Below are 27,051 nucleotides of genomic sequence, written 5' to 3'. Positions count from 1 at the left end.
TCCTTGTTCTGTCATCTGCCACCACTGAGAACAGCCTAGCTCCATCCTCTTTGGAACCCCCCTTTGGGTAGTTGAAGGCTGCTATCAAATCCCCCCTCACTCTTCTCTTCTGCAAACTAAATAAGCCCAGTTCCCTCAGCCTCTCCTCATAAGTCATGTGCCCCAGCCCCCTAATAGTTTTCGTTGCCCTCCGCTGGACTCTCTCCAATTTATCCACATCCTTTCTGTAGTGGGGGGCCCAAAACTGGATGCAGTACTCCAGATATGGCCTCACTAGTGCTGAATCGAGGAGAATCATCACTTCCCTCGATCCACTGGCAACGCTCCTACTAATGCAGCCCAATATGCCAAGGGCACACTGTTGACTCATATGCAGCTTCTCATCCACTGTAATCCCCAGGTCCTTTTCTACAGAACTGCCGCTTAGCCAGTCCATCCCTAGCCTGTAGCAGTACAAGGGATTCTTCCTTCCTAAGTGCAGGACTCTGCATTTGTCCTTGTTGAACCTCATCAGATTCCTTTTGGCCCAATCCTCCAATTTGTCTAAGTCACTCTGGACCCTATCTCTACCCTCCAGAATATCTACTTCTTCCCCGCAGCTTAATGTAATTCACAAACTTGCTGAGGGTGCAATCCATCCCATCATCATCATGAAGATGTTGAACAAAACCGGCCCCAGGACCAACCCCTGGGACACTCCGCTTGATACTAGCTGCCAACTAGACATTGAGCCATTGATCACTACCCGTTGAGCCCGACGATCTTGCTAGCTTTCTATCCACCTTATAGTCCATTCATCCAATCCATACTTCTTTAACTTGCTGGCAAGATTACTGTGGGAGACCATATCAAAATCTTTACTGAAGTCAAGGTATATCATGTCCACCACTTTTCCCATATCCACAGAGCCAGTTAGCTCATCATAGAAGGCAATCAAGTTGGTCAGGCATGACTTGCCTTTGGTGAATCCATGCTGACTGTTCCTGATCACCTTCCTCTCCTCCAAGTGCTTCAAAATGGATTCCTGGAGGACCTGCTCCATGATTTTTTCAGGGATTGAGGTGAGGCTGGCCGGTCTCTAGTTCCCCAGATTCTCCTTCTTTCCTTTTTTAAAGACAGGCACTATATTTGCCTTTTTCAAGTCATCTGGGACCTTCCCTGATTGCCATGAGTTTTCAGAGATAATGGCCAATGGCTCTGCAATCACATCAGCCAACTCCCTCAGCACCCTTGGATGCATTGCATCCGGCCCCATGCACTTGTGCCTGTACAGCTTTTCTAAATAGTCTTTAACCTGTTCTTTCACTACTGAGGGCTGCTCACCTCCTCCCCATACTGTGCTGCCCAATGCAGCAGTCTGGGAGCTGACCTTGTCTGTGAAGACCGAAGCAAAAAAAAGCATTGAATACTTCAGCTTTTTCCACATCATCTGTCACTAGGTTGCCTCCCCCATTCAGTAAGGGTCCCACACTTTCCCATAACTTCTTCTTGTTGCTAACATACATGTAGAAATCTTTCTTGTTACATTTCACACTCCTTGCTAGCTGCAACTCCGATTGTTCTTTGGCCTTCCTGATTACATCCCTGCATGCTCGAGCAATATTTTTATACTCCTCCCTAGTCATCTGTCCAAGTTTCCACTTCTTGTAAGCTTCCTTTTTGTGTTTAAACTCACTGAAGATTTCTCTGTTAAGCCAAGCTGGTCGCCTGCCATATTTACTGTTCTTTCTGCACATTGGGATGGTTTGTTCCTTCACCCTCAATAAGCCTTCTTTAAAATACAGCCAGCAATCCTGGACTCCTTTCTCCATTATATTAGCCTCCCAGGAGATCCTGCTCATCAGTTCCCTGAGGGGGTCAAAGTCTGCTTTTCTGAAGTCCAGGGTCCATATTCTGCTCTCTCCTTTCTTCTTTTTGTCAGAATCCTGAACTCGACCAACTCATGGTCACTGCTGCTCAGGTTGCCACCCACTTCTACTTCCCCTACCAATTCTTCCCTGTTTGTGAGCAGCAGGTCAAGAGGAGCATGGCCCCTAGTTGGTTCCTCCCGCACTTGCACCAGGAAGTTGTCCCTAACACTCTCCAAAAACTTCCTGGATTGTCTGTGCACTGCTGTATTGTTTTCCCAGCAGATGTTAGGTGATTGAAGTCCCCCATAAGAAACAGGGCCTGTGATCTGGAAACTTCTGTTAGTTGTCTGAAGAAAGCCTCGTCTACCTCATCCTCCTGGTCTGGTGGTCTATAGCAGATGCCCACCACGACATCACCCTTGTTGCTCTTAACCCAAAGAGACTCAATTGGCTTTTCTCCAGTTTCATACAGAGCTCTGAGTAATCATACTGCTCTCTTATACACAGTGCAACTCCTCCCCCTTTTCTCCCCCGCCTGTCCTTCCTGAACAGTTTATATCCATCCATGACAGTGCTCCAGTCATGTGAGTTACCCCACCAAGTGTAAATTACCATTTACTTTTATTCAAATAGTGAATAATTGGCACTAAAACCATTTCATTTTACGCTGAACTCAGTTATATAGATATAGTACAGAGGTATTGACTCGTTTAAATTGGTCTCTGTGGGACAGTTCCTCAGCTGGTGTAATTCAGCATAACTCAATTTACCCCAGCTGTGGATTTGGCTCTGCATCTGTAGGAAACACTCATTTCCAAGTCAGAGGCATTCTATGTTTATTTCCTCAAAACACTAATAAATCACCTTTGCACAGGTGTAACTAATGACATATGGTGCAAAACAGTGGAGAAGCAGGCGCATGTCTGGTTTTGACAGTGCCTGTTCCAGCTCCGTATGCTGTGTTAACCCACAAAAAATATCTTGTTCACAACACAGGTTACTGAAGAGGAAGAGGAAATGGTATGACTTGGGGTTTAGTATTCAAGCCTCATTCACGGGATTGATAGTATCAGGCATTATAACTGTGATAACTTCATTTTTCTGACAAACCTATCAGAAGCTGGGAAATAAGCTTCCCCATTCATGTTGCACTTTTAAAGCTTTGATCATGTTACACTCCCAGATTCCACACTACTCCTTATCCCAGCAAATGTCTGTGTTGCCATGATAACCACAGTAAATCGTGCAAAGGGAAATCAAGAGAAATGCAAATGCAATTTACGTTAGTGCATCGAAAGACCCACAGTTATGGCTAAATATCTCTTTGCATTGAGGGCATTATATACAAATGAAACAAGAGTTCCTTGGGGGAGTTCGTTATGCATTCAAATCTATTCTAACTTTTCCCTAACTTTAATCCATTTTTATATATTTAAGAATTTTAGAATGGGTGGGGAGAATGATTGTGTGCTTGTGTGTCTGAAGAAGGATGCTTAGAGAAAAAAATGTCTCCCTCTTCACTTGAAAGATGCTGGTTGAAGAGGGATTTAGTGGTCACAGTTTGGCAGAGTTGCTAGAACCTTGCTTTATTTTCTCCTGTTAGTGGATTTTATTGTTGTTGCCTGGGAGAGGAGGTAAAGGAAGTGTCTACATCAGCATTTATCAAAAGAAAAGGAGTACTTGTGGCACCTTAGAGACTAACCAATTTATTTGAGCATAAGCTTTCGTGAGCTACAGCTCACTTCATCGGATGCATTGCTGTAGCTCACGAAAGCTCACGAAAGCTCACGAAATAAATTGTTTAGTCTCTAAGGTGCCACAAGTACTCCTTTTCTTTTTGCGAATACAGACTAACACGGCTATTACTCTGAAACCTAGCATTTATTAATGAACATTCCTGTCTGACACCCATGACAAGGAAGCCCTCAGATCTGCCCACTCATTGCATCCCATGGGGCTTCCAGCGTGAAGCAGAGTGTCTGCAGCAGAGTCACTGGAGATGTGCATTGGGGAGGGGGTGGGGGGGAAGCAATTTTTATTCATCTCGTAAAATGTTGAGTGCAAGAAGAGATTTTTCTCTACATACAGGAGACATTTAAAATTTCCTCTCTGTGAAGCCAATTGCCACTGTGATTAACCTATTATAATGTGGAAAGTTTAGAATTTTGACGTACTTGTCTTAGAAGTAAACACCTCATTTACTTCTGTGCTTCCCAAGTGCAATATTAAAAGTATTAACACAGTGGGCCAAATCTTGTAGTCCTTTTCCAGGCAAAGCATCTATTAAAGACATCGGACTATACTCTGTTCAACGTACGTTGGTGAAAATCCAGTGTCAGCTGGCGTAATTGAGAGGCTAATGACACTTTGCTTAAATCAGGACTGCAAGATTGGATGCAACATTGCTAGAGAGTAGGTATTTTTTGGTGCAGTCCAATCCTCCTGTCTTCCAGAGCCTTCACATCAAGGGTGAATATCGGAATACTCTGCTGGAAAGGACAAAAAAAGCCACTTTCAAGAAAGCCTTCGCAGTTAAGTAAAACTGCACCCATGTTGTTAAGTGTGGCATCCTGAAAGTTCAAATATTACGAAACCCTTCTACAACTGTATTTTCTATTCAATGTATTAGGAAAAGTTTTCATTTCAATTGGCATTTCTATTATCTCAGCCAATGCTGGCAGCAGCCATCTTGCTGAAAGGTACCAATTTGTGACACTCTCAGTTTGAGAACCTGTAATAACCTAGTACACCTGCGACACCTTAATCTCCCTTTTGTAACTGAGATGCACTGACAGTAAAGTAATATGGAAGAGACATGCTTGTAGCCTACGCATATGGCAGAGAAAGAAAACAAAAATCTGCACAGATTCTATAACGAAACAGGTTTCAGAGTAACAGCCGTGTTAGTCTGTATTCGCAAAAAGAAAAGGAGTACTTGTGGCACCTTAGAGACTAACCAATTTATTTGAGCATGAGCTTTCGTGAAAGCTCATGCTCAAATAAATTGGTTAGTCTCTAAGGTGCCACAAGTATTCCTTTTCTTATAATGAAACAGAAAATGACAGGTAGAACTTAAGTCCAGAAAATTTGGTTGTGTAGGAGATGCCCGCTCCCCATCGAAATTTAATGGAGCTGTCTTTCTGTCATGTATTTTTAGGTGCCAGTCATTGTAGCATTCCCACCCAGCGCTTTAAGAGACAGAGACAAACCCCCCCACTCCTCATTAGTTTAACCCTATGATGGGAGCAAGAATCACCATAGTAAGTCATCTGTTTATTCTCCCAGATACACTTGGTGTCCAATTGTCCATGTATGAAAGATTATTCCAGTACCTTTGAAACAGAGAAGTCCAAATACTGATTGTCCTCTGAGGAATAAAAAAGCGTTTCCATATAATTCAACTATTTTAATCTGCGTCTTGTGATGCAGCACAGTAGTGTCACAATGAGTATCTGGTTGCATTCTTTTCAGATTGTCTTTTCAAGCACTAATTTTGGCTCCCTGAAGGATTAAATCATAGAAATCATTTTCTAAACCTCTGTAAAGTCCGTTCAGAGCCCGAAGAATGAACACCTTAATACACGTGACATCAAAACTCACGGTGCTGAAATAATGGGAGGAGATCAAGGAGACATTAAATTGTTCCACCATCTTAATCTGCAAAATGCAGCCATCTCACTAACAAGACCATATAGGAAATTACCTTAAACTTACCATGTTAAAAGGTTTTAGAAATCAAAATGGGCCTGATCAACGCCCCTTCTACAGCCCCTTTTGCACCACTCCACATGCTACCTGGGGTTCTTCTTCAACTTTGACCCTACGGCTCCCTCCAGCAGAGAGTGCAGCATCTGAAACAGTGTCTCTGCAATACTCTTATACTAAATCTACTCTGCATGCTTCTCTTGGCAGTTTGTAGACTATGTATTCAGACTATGACACCCTAGAACAGGTTGGAGTAGCCATGTAGATGGTGAGGCATTCTTAGGTGAGTAGAGTACAGACAAATCGCACCTGAGTTCATCCCTACACAGGTCTCTACTCATCCAGGCGGTGCCTTCGCACCTACACTGCTGCTTTCAGCCATGTAGTGTCATATTGCCTGTCACAGGCAAAGACTATAGCAGGGGGAAGGCAGCTGGGAAATGGTCCACCCAGCTCCCCATTGCTAGAGCCCCGCTGTGGCTGCTTTGTGTCACCCTGATTTTGCAAAGAAACTGAAAAGCCAACAGCTCGAGCCACCTGAGGATTGAATCTCACCTGAATGGGGAGATCCTTACATAGCATCAAATTGCTGTAGCTGCTGCTAGGCCATCCCATCCCAGGATGTGGTATCTGGTGCAGGGAGTGTTGTTTGAGGAAAGGTGGCATACCTTTGCCCATTCCCCTGGGATCCTGCACAGTTCCACCAGGGCCTGGTTTTGCTGTCTTCCTAGTTTCTTGTCTGTGTAACTGCACTGACTCCAATGGTGTAACATAATACCTGATTTACCCTGGTGTCAGAATCAATCCTATTGACTTCTTGGGAACTGAGCTGCTAATGCCAGTATTGTACTGAGTCCACCCAGAATCCCAAATTGGTGTAAGTCACACTCATTTTTCACACCCTCTGAATACCAAATTGGTCCAGGTGACTCTACTTTGCTACTTACATTCATTTTCTGACCCATGATTTTCCCTTTACACCTGTGGCTAGATCCTACTATAAGTTGCATGAGGGCAACTCCCATTGAAGTCAGTGGAAGTTTCATAGGTCCCCAGTGTCTAATTTACATTACTGTTTATGACATCAATAGAGCTGGCTGGAAACCAGAATTTCCATTCCCCAGGAAATTCTGACATTTTGAGTCAAAAATTCCCATGAGACAAGGTGGGTGAAGTAATGTCTTTTATTGGACCAGCTTCTGCTGAGAGAAGCTTTGGAACTTACACAGAGCCCTTCTTCAGGTCTTGTAACTATCAATGTGTTTTGTTTTGCTAATGTGGAAACAAAATATAATATAATAATATATAATATTAAAAATAATATTTAATATAATAAAAAGGTTGAAACAAAATGAAACTCTAATGTCAAAGCAAAACATTTTGACATTATCAAAATGAAATGAGAATGCAGAACTTTTCATCGAAATTGATGCATTCCCACAACCCATTTCAATTTTGATGAAAAACTGTTCCATCAGAAGAGTTTGGACCAGCTCTAGTCATCAGCTTTGAATCTAAATGTAAAGGGGCACGAGTTGATGTAAACTTACCAGCTGAGTAAAAATGCCTGGAAAGATAGGTGCAAGCAAATTAGTGTGTCTTCGAGGAATAATTTGAACTTAATTGGCAAATATTAAACAACATAATCTTTACATTTGTTTTCACATTCACATATGTGTAGAAATTTAGATTTGTTACATCAGTTTTCATCAAGACACAGCAGACAGAACTATAAGACTTGCTGTCAATCTCTTCATTGATTAGAGCAGTCACACTGCTAACAAAGGTTTTAGGGTGCTCATTTAGAATAAGATGCCTGGAAATCTATTTCTCCATAGCATAATGCCTAAGATCCATGAAACACTGGAGGGCAATTAAAAAAAAAAAAAGCATGGCACTGAAAGAACTGATATCAGGCATAGCTGACTTGACAACATGCATTTGGAGAGAATGCTTTGGATTCTTTGACCATGGGATTGTGTTCCAAGAAGGAGGAGTGCTAGGTAGAGACGGGCTTCACCTAACGAAGAGGGGGAAGAGCATCTTTGCAAGCAGGCTGGCTAACCTAGTGAGGAGGGCTTTAAACTAGGTTCACTGTGGGAAGGAGACCAAAGCCCTGAGGTAAGTGGGGAAGTGGGATGCCAGAAGGAAGCATGAGCAGGAGAGCACAAGAGGGGAAGGCTCCTGCCTCATACTGAGAAAGCGGGATGATCAGTGAGTTATCTTAAATGCCTATACAGAAATGCAAGAAGCTGAGAAACAAGCAGGGAGAACTGGAAGTCCAGGCGCAGTCAAGGAATTATGATATGATTGGAATAACAGAGACTTGGTGGGATAACTCACATGACTGGAGTACTGTCATGGATGGATATAAACTGTTCAGAAAGGACAAACAGGGCAGAAAAGGTGGGGAAGTTGCATTGTATGTAAGAGAGCAGTATGACTGCTCAGAGCTCTGGTATGAAAGTGCAGAAAAACCTGAGAGTCTCTGGATTAAGTTTAGAAGTGTGAGCAACAAGGGTGATGTCGTGGTGGGAGTCTGCTATAGACCAGCGGACCAGCGGGATGAGGTGGATGAGGCTTTCATTCAGCAACTAACGGAAGTTACTAGATCGCAGGCCCTGGTTCTCATGGGAGACTTCAGTTACCCAGATATCTGCTGGGAGAGCAATACAGTGGTGCACAGACAATCCAAGAAGTTTTTGGAAAGTGTAGGGGACAATTTCCTGGTGCAAGTGCTGGAGGAACCAACTCGGGGCAGAGCTCTTCTTGACCTGCTGCTCACAAACCGGGAAGAATTAGTAGGGGAAGCAAAACTGGAGGAGAACCTGGGAGGCAGTGACCATGAGATGGTCGAGTTCAGGATCCTAACAAAGGGAAGAAAGGAGAGCAGCAGAATACGGACCCTTGACTTCAGAAAAGCAGACTTTGACTCCCTGAGGGAACTGATGGGCAGGATCCCCTGGAAGAACAACATGAGGGAGAAAGGAGTCCAGGAGAGCTGGCTGTATTTTAAAGAATCCTTATTGAGGTTACAGGAACAAACCATCCCAATGTGTAGAAAGAATAGTAAGTATGGCAGGCGACCAGCTTGGCTTAACAGTAAAATCCTTGCTGATCTTAAACACAAAAAAGAAGCTTACGTGAAGTGGAAGGTTGGACAAATGACCAAGGACGAGTATAAACATCTTGCTCAGCCATGCAGGAGTGAAATCAGGAAGGCCAAATCATACTTGGAGTTGCAGCTAGCAAGAGATGTTAAGAGTAACAAGAAGGGTTTCTTCAGGTATGTTAGCAACAAGAAGAAAGTCAAGGAAAGTGTGGGCCCCTTACTGAATGAGGGAGGCAACCTAGTGACAGAGGATGTGGAAAGAGCTAATGTACTCAATGCTTTTTTTTTTGCCTCTGCCTTCACGAACAAGGTCAGCTCCCAGGCGACTGCATAGGAAGCACAGCATGGGAAGGAGGCTACTAGCCCTCTGTGGAGAAAGAAGTGGTTTGGGACTATTTAGAAAAGCTGGATGAGCACAAGTCCATAGGGCTGGATGCGCTGCATCTGAGAGTGCTAAAGGAGTTGCTGGATGTGATTGCAGAGCTATTGGTCATTAACTTTGAAAACTCATGGTGATTGGGGGAAGTCCCAGACAACTGGATAACGGCTAATGTAGTGCCCATCTTTAAAAAAGGGAAGAAGGAGGATCTGGAGAACTACAGGCCAGTCAGCCTCACCTCAGTCCCTGGAAAAAATCATGGAGCAGGTCCTCAAGGAATCAATTCTGAAGCACTTAGAGGAGAGGAAAGTGACCAGGAACAGTCAGCATGGATTCACCAAGGGCAAGTCATGACTGACTAATCTAATTGTCTTCTGTTATGAGATAACTGGCTCGGTGGATGAGGGGAAAGCAATGGATGTGTTGTTCCTTGACTTTAGCAAAATTTTTGATGCGGTCTCCCACAGTATTCTTGCCAGCAAGTTAAAGAAGTATGGGGCTGGATGAATGGACTCTAAGGTGGATAGAAAGCTGGCTAGATCGTCGGGCTCAACGGGTAGTGATCAATGGCTCCATGTCTAGTTGGCAGGCAGTATCTAGTGGAGTGCCCCAAGGGTCAGTCCTGGGGCCGGTTTTGTTCAATATCTTCATTAATGATCTGGAGGATAGCGTGGACTGCATCGTCAGCAAGTTTGCAGATGACACTGCGAGGAGGGATAGATACATTGGAGGGTAGGGATAGGATATAGAAGGACCTAGACAAATTAGAGGATTGGGCCAAAAGAAATCTGATGAGGTTCAACAAAGACAAGTGCAGAGTCCTGCACTTAGGACGGAAACATCCAATGCACCGCAACAGACTAGGGACCGAATGGCTGGGCAGCAGTTCTGCAGAAAAGGATCTAGTGGTTACAGTAGACGAGAAGCTGGATATGAGTCAACAGTGTGCTCTTGTTGCCAAGAAGGCCAATGGCATTTTGGGATGTATAAGTAGGGGCATTGCCAGCAGATTGAGGGACGTGATCGTTCCCCTCTATTCAACATTGGTGTGGCCTCATCTGGAATACTGGGTCCAGTTTTGGGCCCCACACTACAAGAAGGATGTGGAAAAATTGGAAAATGTCCAGCGGAGGGCAACAAAAATGATCAGGGTACTGGAGCACATGACTTATGAGGAGAGACTGAGGGAACTGGGATTGTTTAGTCTGCAGAAGAGAAGAATGGGGGGGATTTGATAGCTGCTTTCAACTACCTGAAAGGGGGTTCCAAAGAGGATGGATCCAGACTGTTCTCAGTGGTAGCAGATGACAGAACAAGGAGTAATGGTCTCAAGTTGTAGTAGGGGAGGTTTAGGTTGAATATTAAGAAAAACTTTTTCACTAGGAGGATGGTGAAACACTGGAATGCATTACCAAGGGAGGTGGTGGAATCTCCTTCCCTTGAGGTTTTTAAGGTCTGGCTTGACAAAGCCTTGGCTGGGATGATTTAGTTGGGGATTGGCCCTTCTTTGATCGGGGGTTGGACTAGATGACCTCCTGAGATCCCTTCCAACCCTGATATTCTATGATTCTACGATTTATTTGGGCAAGTGCTCAGATCTTGGACTACATGTCAGTCACGGTCTACTGGGTGCCATTTCCTAGTATCCATATCCCCTCCACCCCCCAACAAAATGCTGCCCCGAAATGAGCATTTCTCAGTTTCTCCCTTTGGTAAAAAATACACTGCAACTCAACATTTTTGGTCCAGTTACAAAATGACTTACTTTCCAGGCCCAGAGAGATGTGTGTGTGTGTGTATGCATGAGAGAGAGAGAGTTTGAAATTGTCATGTCTGATAATAAATCCAAAATATCTAAATTGAAAGTAATGACAACTAAAAGCCAGTCAGATGTTTTGTCATTATTGGATGTCATAGCACGAGGCATTCTTGATGATGACAGAAATATTAAAGCCTTAACTGACTGAAAAATCTGTGGTTATTTCAGTCACTCTCTTAAAGCACATTGTATTTCTAGGTGAACTTTAGAAGTACAACAATCTTCCAGAACTGAAACTTACATTGGAGGAGCCTATTTGTTTGAATTCCCCATATTATATTGTGGAGAGATCCCAATCACTGAAAGAAATATAAAGTGTCTAGTGATTAAACATCAGGATGCAATTTAGCAAAAGGTATTAGTTTGAACTCCGAACAGTGAACACTTATGAAACACTTTCGCTGCCTATTTAAGCCTTTTGAATTGATAACCGGAGAAATTAACTTTGGCAGTGTATCCATTTGCCAAGTTCTCCTATTCAGACTAATTTTAAAACTGAACTCTTAGAAGAATGAAACTATTTGATTATGGACAATGTGCTGCTGGGTGTGGAAAAGGATCTTAGACCAACTAAGACTGAGCGATTAGAATTAATACTCTCTACTTTTCCAGGCCAGAGTTCAAGCTCTTTAAATGTTCTGGATTAATCTGAGCTAGAGCATTGCAAAAGTGTTCTATTTACTTTCCTGAGGGAAGGCATTTGGCAAAGGATCCATATCTTGTGCTATTAGTTCAGCTGTGGCTGGGATGATTGGTACCCTCAGAAGTTTTAGATATGATCTTCTCCAATACCCAAAAACTGAAAAACAATAGGATAGATTCTCAGCTGGACTGACTTCAGCAGAACTATGACAATTTACATCAGCTGAGGATCTGACCAGCTTTAACTGCATTGATGTTTAAGGGCCAGATTCTTATACTCTGGCTCATGCTGACTACTCATGGGGTAAGGTACTGTTCAGTATGAGTAAGTGTATCACAATCTAGCTACAAATATGTGAATTGTCCCAGTGACTTTCAGGAAAAAAAATTGTTTAGAGATGATTTAGTGACCAAATTCTGCCCTCTAATACATGCACCCATGTAGTCAATGGGCCAACTTCTGCCCTTAGCTACACTGGTGTAAATCCAGAGTAAGGACTTAATTGACTTCAGCGGAGTTACTCCAGACACACACCAGTACAACAGAACACTATTGGGTGTCCTGTGCATATTACCTGAGGGCAGAATTTGACCCACTGACTTTACAGATGAGTATTAATTGTGTGCTACATAACAAGCCTACATTTGGAGCTCACCAGCACAGCTCAAAGCTGGTATCTGAGCTGCTTCTTCTGCATCATTTAGCGATATACTTATCTGTTTCTTTTTATAAACCATGTTCCAGCTAAAGTTGTGCATGATGTCATCTTTTTAAAAACCAAATCACATAGAATATATGACCAGCAGTTTCTAATTATGAGTAAATTGTTCCTACTTCCTTTGGGACAGATTGTATCTGGCCTTTGCACAGATGAACAATGGGGAGAGTGGTATATAAGAATTGTTGAACTAGATTAAATTAGTGCTCCATCTACTCTGGTTCCCTTCTCACCAAAAGTCCCCAGTACCAGATGTTTCAGAGGAAGCTACAAGAAACTTTTCAGTGACAGTTATGGGATATCCTGTCCTCAGGGAAAGTTTCCTCATAACCCTGAATCATGAGGGATTATATCACTTCCAAAGCTCATTCTTATTTTTTAATATTTTATTAATATGACTCGGGATACCCTTGTTCTCTCTCTCTCTCTCTCTCTGGGGTTGTGTGTGTCTAATCCATTTTTAAAATCCTGCTGAACTTGACCTTGAGATACCTTGTGGCAATGAGTTCCACAGACTAATTTTGGGTTTTGTAAAAAGTATTCACTTTTATCCACTTCGAATTTTCCACCTCTTAATTTCATTTCATGTTTCCATATTCTTGCAGTGAGACACAGAGAACTGAAGTTCCCAACCTACCTTCCCTAGACCATTCCTTATTTCCTATATTTCCTCCCTCCTTGCTTAGCCCACAGAACAGGCAGGTACAATTACAGTCCAGAGGCTCATTAAAGCACTGGGACTACTCCTTCTATGCTCCCCCAAAGGCACTGAGACCCTCAGAGGGGGTAGGGAGGAAGCAGATCCATGGAATCACAGTGGGAGTAAACTGCATCGCAGAGGGCATAAGCTGGCCCACATAAATGGGTGTGTCAGTGAGCGAGCCTCCCCTCTGTGCTGGTTTCAGAGCGGTAGCCATGTTAGTCTGTATCAGCAAAAAGAACGAGGAGTACTTGTGGCACCTTAGAGACTAACACATTTATTTGGGCATAGCTTTCATGGGCTAAAGCCCACTTTTTCAGATGCATGCAGTGGAAAAGACAATAGGAAGATATATTTATACAGAGAACATGAAAAAACAGGTGTTGCCATACCAACTCTAATGAGACTAATCAATTAAGGTGGGCTATTATCAGCAGGAGGGGAAAAAAACTTCTGTAGTGATAATCAGGATGGCCCATTTCAAACAGTTGACAAGAAGGTATGAGTAACAGTAGGGGGAAAATTAGCATGGGGAAATAGTTTTTACCCTCTGTGCTGGTGAGTTCCAGAAGGTGACATAACACGCCCCAAGGCAGGACTGTGCCTCAAAGCACCATGGCACCCGCAAGCTCTAACTGTTTATTTGTGGTGTGGGAGTGAATTTGTTCCCCTGACTGCAAGATGCGCTGTCTTGGGGTAGTCTTGTGTGTGCAGATGCATAGTTATTCAAGTGGAGTGATGGATTGGATAGTATGTAAGGGAGAAGTAGGAAACCCTTCGATAACGCCTGGGCAACTTAAATTTCTACCTTTGGTTCCTTTTTTTTTTTTTTTTTTACAATAGTTTCCTTGTGGCCCATCCTGAATGAGTCAATCAAACCTACTTATGGATACATTCCTTCTTCCAGAACCTCATTTGCCCAGGCAGTGCTTTCCTTTGCCATTTTCATGTCCTCTCTCTGTGACAGCCTTTGGCCTCCTTTACCATACGTGTGTTTAGCCCTACACTGCAACAAGCCTGAGCCAGAACTTCATCTATTCTTGCTCAATGTATGGTAGATACAGTTATCTGTCTGATGAAGGATATGTTTGAACAAACACAATGGAGAGTGATTACTCTCTCTGTGCATTACAATTCCCCTGTGGTACGATATAATTGCTGGTTTTATTCTGCTTTTTCATATAATTTGGGAGTAGCAGCTCTGCTTTACTGATGTGATTCTTCAAGTGTGGATGGGATGGTACTCTTCGGTATACAATTAAAACCAAGAGCTTACTACCAACCTCCTTTCCTCTTATCAGTCATACTGATCCATATGTGTTTGGTGCTGGCCATAGTGAACATCTATTGGTAGAATCTCTGGTTCATGATTATTTATTTCTCTCCTTTTTTAACCCACATTCTTGTAGGCTCTTTTAGAAAGCGAATTTAGCCTTTCTGAAAGATGCTTGTCTGACAGCTCTCCAGAGTGCAGTCTTCTATTTACTGGACCTCCACAACAGCTACATATAGGACGCAATGCAAACTTCCTTACACAGCAGCAGAAATCTGCACTGCTTTACTTATCCCCACAGCCAAGAGTTAGATAGATGGTAGTTTGGTTTTCATTATCATTTAATTCTTGGCCTTTCTGATGAGGAAGGGTGCCCAATTACTGGGTGGAAATTGTTGCAAAGGAATGGTGCCAATCATGATATCCATAGCTGTCCACTTGGAAAGGGCAGACATCTCCACTATTTCATATAGCCCTGTAAACAACCATGATATAATACCTATATTTGATCACTGCTGAACTGGGCCAGGTACAATGAAGCCTCCATGTTCCATTATCGGTGTTTCTAGCTATTCAGTCCCTCCTATTATTAAATTTTACACATTCAAAGGCTGACTATTTGAAGGCCTTGCAGGTTAAAATGACCTGCCAGTCATTAAATCATTAATTACTGGCATGCTGACTTGTGTTCCTCCAGCAAAACAGTGATGTCATGTCAGCCATCCTGCATTGGCTAAAGTTGTGATGTCATTATTGGCAGTATCCTCTTCCGACAGTAACGACACGACCATTTGAAAACTTCTTACAATTATCCTAGTATTTTAATTCTTGACCATCTCAAGGGGTGCTATGCATTCCTGAAATGCCAGCACAAACCCCATACTCTATATAAATCCCACTTAAGCTTTCAAAACAGGCCTTCAGTTAGACTTAAGTGTATATAGGCCTGGTGCTGGCCATTTGCACAGGGGTAAATTTCACCCTCGGTGCAAAGGGCTAGATTAGCACTCTGCAATGTGTTCTGAGTAAAGGGCAGTTTGTAGTTGCCCTGACCCAGGAGAGTCACAGATCAGTCCCTGTTTCTGCCTTGTTCCACTGGGGAAATAAGCTGAGCCAACCCTTTTCCTGGTCCAGTTTACATGCCTCTCCATGTCAGCTCAGCAGTGCTGGCCTGCAAGTTGTGGGGTGTGTGTGTGTGTGCGTGCATGTGCACAGAAGGTTGTATCTACCTGTCCACCCACCTGCTTGGGAGAGGGAGTAGCCACCTGGTATCACCTGGGAGTAGCCTGGTCAGAGTAGTCAGGGAGCATGAGCATAGCCAGAGTCATGATCAGACCAGCAGTGAGTGACCTATTGAGAAAATCAGTTTTAGTAGCTCACCTCTGAAAAATATGACATGGAATTGTTTGTCTTTCTAACTTTGTGTGCACAGGCTAGAAACCTTATATTTCCATTGGGAAGGAATAAAATGAGTCCTTGATGGTGACTACTATTTGTTTTGTTTTGCCAGCAGTGAGTCTTTTTACAGAGGCCAGGAATTAGCACTAACCCACACTTTGAGTCTGTGAAAATTAACCATTTTCACTTCTACACATGTGCATTCCAGAGTCAGGTGCAATGATGGTTCCTCTGTATTTATTTGTGTCAGCAACAGGCAGCTGGATCCAGACACAAATGAACTTCGGACACCCCCCCTCCTCCCCCAGATTACACTACAGTTTCAACATAAAACCATTGTTTCTGTTTTTCTGGTGTTGTAATCAGCTACAAGTGTATTGGCTTGGTTTCATTCTACTCGGTGGTTTAATTGTAAATAAAACATAATGGTTCACTTCTTGTTATATAGGGACCAAAGACCTAAAACCAGGACTAGAAATGAGAACAGAAACCAAAGGTTTTGAGATGTGCATATCACTGGTTTAAACTCAAATCTCTAAAGGTGAAGGGGTTGATGCATGCGCCTGCATCTCCTAACCTGCCATTAGGGTTGCCAGGTGTCTGGTTTTCGAGTGGAATGCCTGATCAAAAAGGGACCTTGGCAGCTCCAGTCGGCATTGCCGACTGGGCCGTTAAAAGTCTGGTTGGCGGTGCAGCAGAGGCCCGGGACAAAGCCAGGCTCCCTGCCTGCACTAGCTCTGCAATGCTCCCGGAAGCGGCCGCCAGGTCCTCCCTGCAGCCCCTAGGCGCATGGGCGGCCAGGGAGGCTCTGTGTGTTGCCCCCTCCTCTAGTGCCGGCTTCGCAGCTCCCATTGGCCAGGAACCACGACCAATGGGAGCTGTGGGAGCAGCGCCTGCGAGCGTGAGGGCAGTGCGCGGAGCCTCCCTGGCCGCCCATATGCCTAGAAACTGCAGGGACCTGGCAACTGCTTCCTGGGAGCCACGGTAAGTGCCGCCAGGACTCCACACTTCAACACCCTGCCCCAGCCCTGAGCACCCTCTTACACCCCAAACTCCTCAGCCCCAGCCCAGAGCCCACATCTGCAGCCAGAGCCCTCACCCCCTCCCACGCACCCAACCCCATGCCCCAGCCCAGAGTCCCCTCCTGTACCCCAAATCCCTCATCCACAGCCCCACCTCAGAACCCAAACCCCGCTACGCACCCCACCCACCTTTCTCAGCCCGGAACCCTGTCCCCCACCCCAAACCCCTCATCCCTGGCCCCACCCCAGAGCCCACACTCCCAGCCAGAGCCCTTACACCCCTCCTGTACCCCAACCCCCTGCCCCAGCCTGGTGAAAATGAGTGAGGGTGGGGAAGAGCGAGTGACCGAGGAAGGGGAGATGGAGCAAGTGGGGCCGGAGCCTTGGAGAAGAGACGGGGCAGGGGCAGGGCAGGGGGCAGGGCAGGGGTGTTCGGTTTTTTGCCATTAAAAAGTTGGCAACCCTACCCTCCATCTTTATGCATGAAAGCAGGTGCTAGCCCATTCGGGGTCCTGAGCAGGAATATTTTGGGGCTCCCCATATCACATATAATAAAAAGTGAATAGGGGTCCCCCTTGAGCTGCTCGGGACCATAAGCAATTGTTTAATTTTCTTATGCTTTGCTTCGGCCTTGCATGAAGGTTTTTGTGCTGCTTTATGTTTTTACGTTATAAATGAATAAAACAACTGAATCGATAAATATTAACATAATGCATATTGCTGTGGCAGCTCAGCACTTGACACAAAAAATTAAAAGCAAATTACATAAACCACCCACAGTGGGGAGCTTTACTGGTGATAAATCTAATGCTGCCCATGCCAGAAAAACAGATTGTCTAGAATCAAAACAAAACTAAAAACAGTCCCACGTTGAACAAAATAAAATAAATACACCTTGGTCGCTCTTTGGAACCAATGATGAAGCTTTGATGACCCTGGAATGTGTACTGGAAATGGGGGAGGTCATACCAAATGAAAATGGGTTTACCAGGGCCGGCATCGGTTACTTGCAATACTTGAAGCTCATATCATCCCCTGATACTCAGAATGGGATTGCCAGCTATCCCCAGATTCATGGGAGAGGCTGTTATTTCCACAGGTCTTCCCCTCAAGTGTAGTTTGCAGAACAAATCAAAAAGTGCATTGTAATGATGTTCCATCCTGATGTAGTATCACAGCACAATGGAATATGGGACAGGTTTGGCACTACACAATAACATCATCACTAGTAACTGACATCACGTCATCACATGTCATTGTGAATGTCGTGGACAAGAGGGGATTGGGTTTGAAGTTCTTAAAGACTAATCTCATGGGAAGAGTCCCTAGATCTTGATGCCAGCCCTGGCAGTTAGTAAATAGTGAAAAAATTTTGATTGACTTTATCTTAGCTATGCAAGGTAATAATTACTTGACAATTATAATGTTCTTCAGATCAACAGAGTCACACAGTTTGTTCTCAGACACTTCACAATTTCTCATGTCTACGGGTGCATAATCTTTAATGTACAAATGAACTTGAGATATCACCCAGTTTACACTAAACTTTCAACATGAAACAATTGTTTCTGTTGTTCTAGTGCTATAACCAATACTCTGCCATTAAGATTACTTGGTGCTAAGTTGCATGCACATTGCATTAAAAAACATTTTATGGCTGAGTGCCTTACTTGTGTACAGTGTGCTTTGCATATTGGCTGCTCCCCTGTGTATTTTACAGTTTTTAAAGATATACTTTTAGACATGTAACTTTCTGACTAAGACACATCTGTAATCCAGTGATTAGGGAGCACTCTTTGGCCTGTGTGTACTGGTGCTGAGCTGTGCCTGGCAATTTTATGTAGTATATTCTTAAGCACAGGGTACGGATTTGGTCATGCATAATTTAATTTATTAAAGTTAAAATATACATTAGACCTCATGCCCTCTGAAGCAGGAAACCAGTAATTTAATTTAAAATTAATTTGCTATGAAAGCAGAAAGACATTTGAAAGGACTGGTACAAACTTGACATTCTGAGAACATTTGTATGAGAAGCAATTTACTTAACCAACCACTCTCTTTTTCTCCAGTGTTATTTCAGATAGTTATAGTTTGAATAAGAGATTTTTCTCCTCACACCTCTTCTGCTGCCTCCTGCAGTGAGGTAGCTGTAGAATCAAGGAAGGTGGGGTATGACTTGGGGGGAGGGAGGGGACAGAGAAACTTGTTTAAAACATTATTGTTAAAATCCAGTTACACTTGTAATTTTTTTCTCAGCGTGAAAGTAACTCTTTAAGTATTTCAGCACAAGTCTTTGAAATCATCTTGAGCTTTATTAATATTTTAGTAGCAGCGGCAGTAATGACATGAAGTATGGTAATACTTTGTTAAGCTGTTGGAGTTACAGGCTAGATTCTCAGCTGGTGTAAATCAATGAAGCTATGCTGATTTATACACATCTAGTCTTACAAATTTAGGGACCAATCCTACAAACACCACCTAGCATAATTCTTAGTACTCTGAGCAATATAGAATTCGGCAATAGTAATCATCACACCTGCCAATAAGTGTCAGAATTCAATGCACTACTTGTAGTAGTAAGCACTCTGCCAAGTAGTAACTGTTGGCAGAATATGGCATTCAGTTCCATTCAGAATTGGGGCTCTGATTAAGTAGTCCATCCTGTTCAGCAAAGCATCTGAGCGTGTGTGTAACTTTAAGTATGTGGTTAAGTCCCATTGATTTTACTGGGCTCCAGAATGTACTTAAATGCTTTGCTGAATAGGGGTAGACTTAGGCATGTGTTTAAATTTGTTCATGAATTGGGGCCTATGTAGAAACAATGATAATGGAAAGCTGGCCATAATGGGAGAAGGTTATGCTTCCCCATCATCTGTTTTAAGATTGTTTTATCTTTTTCGATGTTCTGTGGGTTTCCTTCTTCTTAAATCTGTATCTTTCCTTCTTTTCATGTGGTTTTCTTTCCACCCTTAAGTACAAATGTGTATTGTACTATAGAATATTGCAAGCTTACCTACTTTCAGTGCTTACACTAAGACTGTCTAGCACTTTTGTCAGTAAAACTTTTCTTAGTCAAGGGTGTGAAAAAACACACCCCTGACCAACATTAGTTTTACCAAGGAAAGCGCCGGTGTGGACAGCACTATGCCCACATAGCTACTGCCACTTGTTGGGGATTCTTTTAATTATGCCGACAGGAGAGCTCTCCCCCATCTGCATAGAGTGGTTACATGGGAGACCTTACAGTGTCGCAGCTGCAGCAGTAGAGATGTGCCCCTATAAGGTCTGTAGTGTAGACATAACCTAAGTACTGCTGCCTGATTTTGTGACTGCAGATTGCATCTCTTGATTATTTGGCTGAACTTAAAGCACCTCTTTGTGTTCTTTTCGGTCACTGGAGATAAATTCTCTCACAAAAAATAGAGACTGAAAATGGACAAGATTGCAGGACAATTCCTCCCTCTAACAACATGCCTGAGAAGAAGGGTGCCCCCACTTTTTTTTTTTTTTTTTTACAGCAAAGCATCTTAACATATACAATTGCTAAACCTCAACCCTCAGGGAGTATAGTTCTAGCTGAGGAGTTCTGCTTAAGAAATAAGCATGCTACCAAAGAACAAGAAAATAAATATATCTAGGATTATCTCCAGCAGGAAAAACAGCTGCAACTAAAGGGACAGCAATGCAAAAGCCCAGGAGTCCGGAGTCAGACCTCTGAGATTTGTGAGGAGTTAAGTGAGTTGTACGTGGATAAACAATTGAAGGTTGAGCTGCCATCACCACCACCACTACTACTAGGGCAAAAAGAGGTAACAGAAACAACTTTCCTACCTGATATTGCATGCAATCAGTAGACCAAGATAATAGTGCATGCGATAGAGTTTAAGGTGGGTTTATTTGGTTTGAAAAAACAAAGAACCTCTCCAATGGCAAGGAAGAAATAATAGGTAATAGCTTTAGTAGCCTTGATAAAGGAGCAGAGGTTCTTTATAAAAACACTGAAGAACTTGGAAAATGCATTAAAAATAAAAATATTTGCAACTGTTATCCAAGTGGTATCAAGAAATGCAACCATAGAAGAAACTGTAATGTTACCATCTGTGGCTTTAGGATCTGAGGTGCATGCTGTGCCCTTCTGAAAAGTGACTATGTAAACAAAGAGCTGTTTCTTGGATGCAATCAGAGGCATGTCTGCTGATTTCATTGGATTAAAATAAGTTTTTGTTCTTTTTAGCACTGCAGAGCCAACACACAGCTATGACAATTTAAGCACCTAGGGCACAAATAATAAATAAATAGTAATCCCTGGTGTAATTCAGTTAGTGTCAGACAAAGTATGTTTCCAACTGCCTCTCAGTCTTCTCTGGGAGATATGCAAATTACTTCATGAGTTTGGTACCATTACTGTGGTATTGCATGAAGTCTGACAGTCAATAACAGAACAAAAATATTGACAAATTGTTTCAATACACTAGGTGACACCAGTGCTTTAAAGTCCAAATATGCTGATTACCTATTTGCTTTTTTTCCATATGAATTTAACATCTGATATAATAGTTAGATCGATTGGTGTTGTGTTCTATTTGAAATCTGGAATTCCATGTTTTGAGAGGTATTATTTTTGTAGTTCTAAAGTTGTTTGAAGGTAGGGACCACTAGAGTTCCATGGGAACTGAACTGGAAGAAGGGAAAGAAAGTTGTTCAAAAAGTCATAATTTTAAGGTCCATGCTTGCAAAAAGTGACTGTTCCCCACCCCCAATATAAAATACTTATAGAGTCTGTACCTAGCAAAGGTCACAGGGAGGGATTTCTGTGGTAATCCAGGAAGCATGGAACATTCACTGAGCCAGTTCATTCTTTCTACACACATTGATTCCTACTTGTAATATTGTGACTAGAAAATTCACTAGTCATAAAAACATTTAAATTAGAGATATTTACACTGTTTAGTTAGAGTAATACTCATCTTTTCATTTGAACCCTCATCCCCAGATTAAAAGGGCCCTGAATTTAAAAAGGAGACTCAGAAACAATTGATATTCTAGACTCAGGGAAAAAATACATTCTAAAGGATGTAAGATCACAAGCTAAAAAGATCTAGAGATACCATTGGCTGAAGATGTAAGTCTGTCTCTGGAATTGTTTGGTGTGAGGAATGAAGCTTTCTGCATGTCACCTAATAGTGAGGAGAACGTAATTTCAGGTTTACATTGTGTTAGTCTGTTGTTTTTTCTGCCCCCCCACCTAAACTGTAGGTTTTAATTTCTCTACAGAGAAAGAAACTTGCACTAAAGTAGGAAATTGGAAAATGATGTCCTTTGTTAATTTTGGAATGAAATCCTATGATTCTATTGGAACATTCTAGCTGTGATATATTCAGTAACATGGTGATAAAACAATAATCCCCATTTCCTCCCTCACCTTTAAATGGGTCCCAAAATACAAATACTGTCTTCATCTAGTAAAATACAACTGTTTCTATTTGTGGCTACTTGAAAAGAGGTGGAGAAACATGGCAGTATTCCATGGAACACTGGAAATCAAGCGGAAGTTCACATCAGGCTGTGAATTCCAGCATTAAAGAGTAAAGCCCAAAGGATGCTATTTTTGAAGGTTGGAGTCTGCATGGACATTAAATGCCTAGAGTCCTACTCTTCACAAATAATCTCTGTGAGGTCTCATAGGGCAAATAAGGACAAGTTGATCTATTTGATAAATGTCCTAGGAACTTGTGAGTAGCCATATAAAGTAAGTAATTGTTAGAAAGTCTCTTAACAGATTTGTTAGGCCCAAGAGAGAGGATTTTCAGTGATTCATTCAGTAAGAGGAAGTCATAAGAAACATTGAATGTGCTGGGAATAAAACAATGTTGATGTCAGTAAAGAATAAATTATATGATTAAAAATTAATCTCATATGAACTGTCAGAGGCATTTGAGAAATAGAATCATTGATGCTAGAGATGGAAAAGACCTGTTAGGATGATCTAATTAATCTTCCCTATTGAATATTGTCCTGTCTATCTTTAAATGTCTCAGGCAACTGGGATTTCACCATTTCCCAAAGCAGACTGTTCCCCAGCCTAGTAGATCTCATTGGCAGGAATGTTTTCCTGATAGCTAGCCTAAATTTTGCCTTTCTGAATTTCATCTCATCAGTCATTTGCACTATCATAAATTATTCCTCTTCTTTCATGAATTAATACTTTTTAAATTTTAGAATACATTTATAACTCCCCCCCACACACACACACCATTTAGTCTACACTTAACTAAGCTACACACATTAATTGTCTTGCTTAATCATTCCTTCAACCAAGCCCTCCATCCCACTAATCATTTTTGTTGTTTTTCTTTCAACTCCTTATTTATCTCATTTTGGTGTTGAGATACCCAGAACTAGCACAGTATTCCAGGTATAGGAACCCAACATCTGCATAGAGAATAAATATTACCCCTGATATTAAGACATTATGTTTCTGTGTATGCAGTCCAAAACCACATAGGTCTTCTGCATTGCTATATCCCACTGTAAACTCATGTCTGATTTGCTTTCCACTGTTACTACAGGTATATCTTGGAGTCACGGGGGTCCATGTTTCTTCTTTGCACTGAATATCTGTACTTCAGGTATCTTTTCTCTAGATATACTGGTTTGTACTTTTCCAAGACCAGCCTCATTTTCCATCCATGTTTCTAATCTCTCTTCCTCTGTCCTTGCTTCAGGTCAGCACTCCTTCCAGTTTAATACAGTCTAGTAATTTTACTGTTCAGTCCCTCTTCTGCATCATTCACAAAGATAAGGCTGGACCTAACACTGATTAGAATTAATGTTAAGAGTAGACTTTTGTCTGACACTGAATCAGATGCTTTACTAAGATTCATGTGTTGTATCTGCCATTTCCTTCCATCCACTAATTTTGTGAAATAAGACTGGGATTTCAGGATGCCCATCAACTTTCAATGGGAGTTGGGCATCCTGACACCCTGAAAGAACTTGCATTTTGGCGCCCCGGCTGCTGCTGCATCCCCAGGCTCCCCACCCACCCACCCCTGGTCCCTGCTGCCTGCCCCAGCCCGCCATCTCCCCTGTTCCCTGGACCCACTGCCTCCCTGGGTTCCACCCTCATAGCCCCAGGCCCCAGTGCCTCCCCATCAATCCCCCCATTATCCCTGGCCCCTGCTGCCTCCCCGGGCTCCCACCCCAAATTGCCCTGAGCTCCCTTCCATGGCTTCCCACCGCAGGCTTGCCCCATTCCTTGTCTCTTGACTATGGTGCCCCTTGACCACAGTGTCCTGAGCCTTTGCCTGAGCTGACGCAGGCTGGTGAGACTGGCTGCGGGGCTGTAAAATTGCTGTGAAGTTGTTTGGGCTCTGGCTGGAACCTGGACTCTAGGATCCTCCCCGCTCATGGGGTCCCAGAGCTCAGGCTCTAGCCCGAGGGAAAAATACTCCCTCACCTCAATCTACACAGCAATTTTTAGCCCCACAGCCCAAGTCCTGCCAACCAAAGTCAACTGACCTAGGGTAGCCACGGCCGTGCCACAGGTCTTTTATTCCAACATAGATATATCCCTAGTGGCCTTTAGGGGAGACCTTACCCCAGTGGAAGATCTGGCATAGCAGAGTTCTGTTCTGCCAAGTCTCCGCCATTCATGCCCTGACCCTGACATGCCTTCTCTTTCTCCTTATGCTCGGGCAGCTGGCACAGGAGGTGACAGCTATTCCAGCAGTATGCCAGTAAAGGAATTCCCCAGCCCAAAGCCATTTTACAATGCTGTGGTGCACGATGGCCTTGATGGTCTAGAGAATCCACCCTTAAGCCTTTATAAATCTATCTACAGTTCATGGTTCTATTATCATCTAGGAGTTTTTGTTCTCTTAATATTTATTCCATTACTTTAATAAAGATCTACAAACAAAGACTTAATGAATGGCAATTGCCAGGATAATTCTCCTTTCCATTCTTCAAAGCTCAAGACTATATTTGCTGTTGTGTAGTCTTCTTGTCTCTTCCCACTTTTCCATGAATGTTCAGTAATGATTGTCAGTGGTATGTTAATTAAGTTTATCAAATTCCTTTGTGGCCTAGAAAGTATATTGTCTGAACCTGCAGATTTGTGTATGTTCAGGTGTTCTCAGTTTGTCTTTACTTGCACTTATTATTTTTACAGGATCTTCCTCACTTCTTACTAGGCCAGAATTCTGTTATTTTTCATGTTGAACATAGATTTTGAAAAGGTGATAATTATCTTCATCATTTTTGAGTTGTCATTAACAACATCTCCTTCATCAAATGTTACTTTGTCTCTAGAAAATATCTTTCCTTCCTTATTCCTTTTAGCTAGAAGAGTCAGGAATTTTCATAAAAATGATTTTTAATGAAAAATGCCATTTTTGGCAAAATTGAAATGTTTAGAAAAGCATGTTGATTTTTTGACAGTTTTATTAGGAAAACAATGAAATGCATTATTTTGATAATGTTGAAATATCCTCTTTAAACATTTTCAGAATGGAACATTTCAATTATTCATTTCAAAATATCTTTTTGAAATTAAATTTTTTTATATAAAAATTTTAAAAAGTTTTAAGGGATTAAAATCAGAAAGGAATGTTTTCGTTTTATCAAAGCAAAATGTTTGGATTGACTTCAAACAAAAAAATGGAATTTTATTTTGTGGGAAATTTCAAAATTTATTGTTTTCATTCCATTTCTGGCTAATATTAACTCGATTGTCTCTTTTGCTGGTCTTTTCTTTCTCCTACGTGCCCTTCCACTCTTTTTCTCCTGATTCTTGGGTGGTTGCCTCCATTCTTTTCCATTCCCCGTACAGATCCTCAGATCTTTGTCCCATGTCTTCTGAAGCCACTATTGCTGTTGCTTATTCTTTAAATGCTTCTCAAAAGCACTATCTATTCTACTTTAACTACTCCCCATCTGCCTTTCACACTGGTGTATTTAATGCTACCCCCTAGATCCCTCCCTCCATTAACTTCTTTATAGATTTCCTAATTCTTCAGTATGTACTTTCCAGAAATCTAATGCAATTGTACTGCTGCATTCTGTGAATCCCTTACTCCTCCCATGCTGAACTCCTGTGGGTACTGGTACCAAACTGAGTCTGTTCTCGCAATCTGACACTTTCTCTCTACTGGTGAGAAGTACATCCAAAATGGTTTCTCTTCTAGTTGGAGTTTCTACTTTCTTTATCATAAAGTTGTCTTGTCATGTATGTAACTTAGGAAGCATTTTAACAATCCATGTTTGTCTGTGTTTACAACCCAACAGGGAAATGGGCAAATAAAATCCCTCCCGAATGGGTACCCAGTGGTTCTGACTGCGCTGAAAGTTGGTGCAGCATTTTTTCCATTCTTGTTCTCATCTAGTCTTGGTCGTCTCTAGACACTGAGCCATTCTCATATTTTCATTCTGAATAGGGATTTTAGAAGCGTTGCCCAATTAAGTCTGTGATTAACTTTATTTTTGCCCTCTCTCGAAATGATATTTTTCTGCTTTTTAATTGTTTGTAACCCTTTTTCACAGGGAATTCAGAGAATTGTAAACCCTGTCCAAAACTATGACCTGTGGGGTGTTGTAATTAATTGCAGATGAATAGGTTTCGTCCCACTTTGTAAGCATTTCTGGAATGATCAATCTGGTCCATTTTAATACAACTTTAGCTTCTGCTTTAATTTGGCTGTAGATTTTACATGGTACATTGGAAAGCAGAGGACTCATTTTCACATTAATAATAAGTATTAAAGTTGTAGTTCATCTGTTGTTTAACTGCATGATCATCTTCATTAAAAATAGTTTGCATACACATCCCACCTTTCACCTGAGTATCTCAAAGTACTTTACGAGCATGGGTAAGTATTATGGGTAAGTCATCTTATGGATGGACATAATAGCATTAAAAACTGAGGCTCAAATAGGTTCAGTGGTTTATTAGAAATTACAGTGAGTCACTGAAAGAATAACCTATGCCTCCTGACAGTTATTGTTTTGTATTATTGTATTGCCTGGTAGACCCTAGCCAGCATTGGAGCTCCATTGTGACAGGCATTATTACAACACATCATATCACACACTCTGCCCTTTAGAGTTTATACTCTAAACAGACAAGACAGGTGATGCTTTAGGAAAAGGGATTATTATCCCCATTTTACAGATGAGGAACTGATATGTAGAGAGAGGCCGTGTCACCTTGGGCAAGTTTCTGAAACTCCCAGACCCAGGAATGAAACAGATCTCCTAATCGAGTACCTTAACCACTAGACCACATTACCTCATAATAGGGTTGCATGCTCTGTTCCAGTGCATGAGGTCTGAGGAAAGGACATATGTCACACAAAAACTGCCAGGGGCTCTCCCATGCTAAATCTCAAGATATGATTATGTCACAAAAAAGAGCTTTGTTTTAATGAAT

At 42.2% G+C, this 27,051-nt stretch overlaps 1 protein-coding gene across 1 annotated transcript in view; it reads left to right on the top strand.

Annotated features, from left to right (window-relative positions):
• The window catches only part of LOC311515404 (sodium channel protein type 5 subunit alpha-like), a 319,354-nt gene that overhangs the window by 207,724 nt on the left and 84,579 nt on the right, over nt 1-27,051 (top strand). Inside the window, exon 18 of the mRNA XM_084618414.1 lies at nt 20,276-20,431. Within this exon, the coding sequence (XP_084474540.1) occupies nt 20,276-20,431 (156 nt within the window). The remainder of the gene's footprint in view (nt 1-20,275; nt 20,432-27,051) is intronic.

Source organism: Lepidochelys olivacea (genome assembly GCF_965140295.1).
Source record: "Lepidochelys olivacea isolate rLepOli2 genome assembly, chromosome: 2".
Classification (NCBI taxonomy): Eukaryota; Metazoa; Chordata; order Testudines; family Cheloniidae; genus Lepidochelys; species Lepidochelys olivacea.
This window is presented reverse-complemented; position numbering and strand designations above follow the sequence as displayed.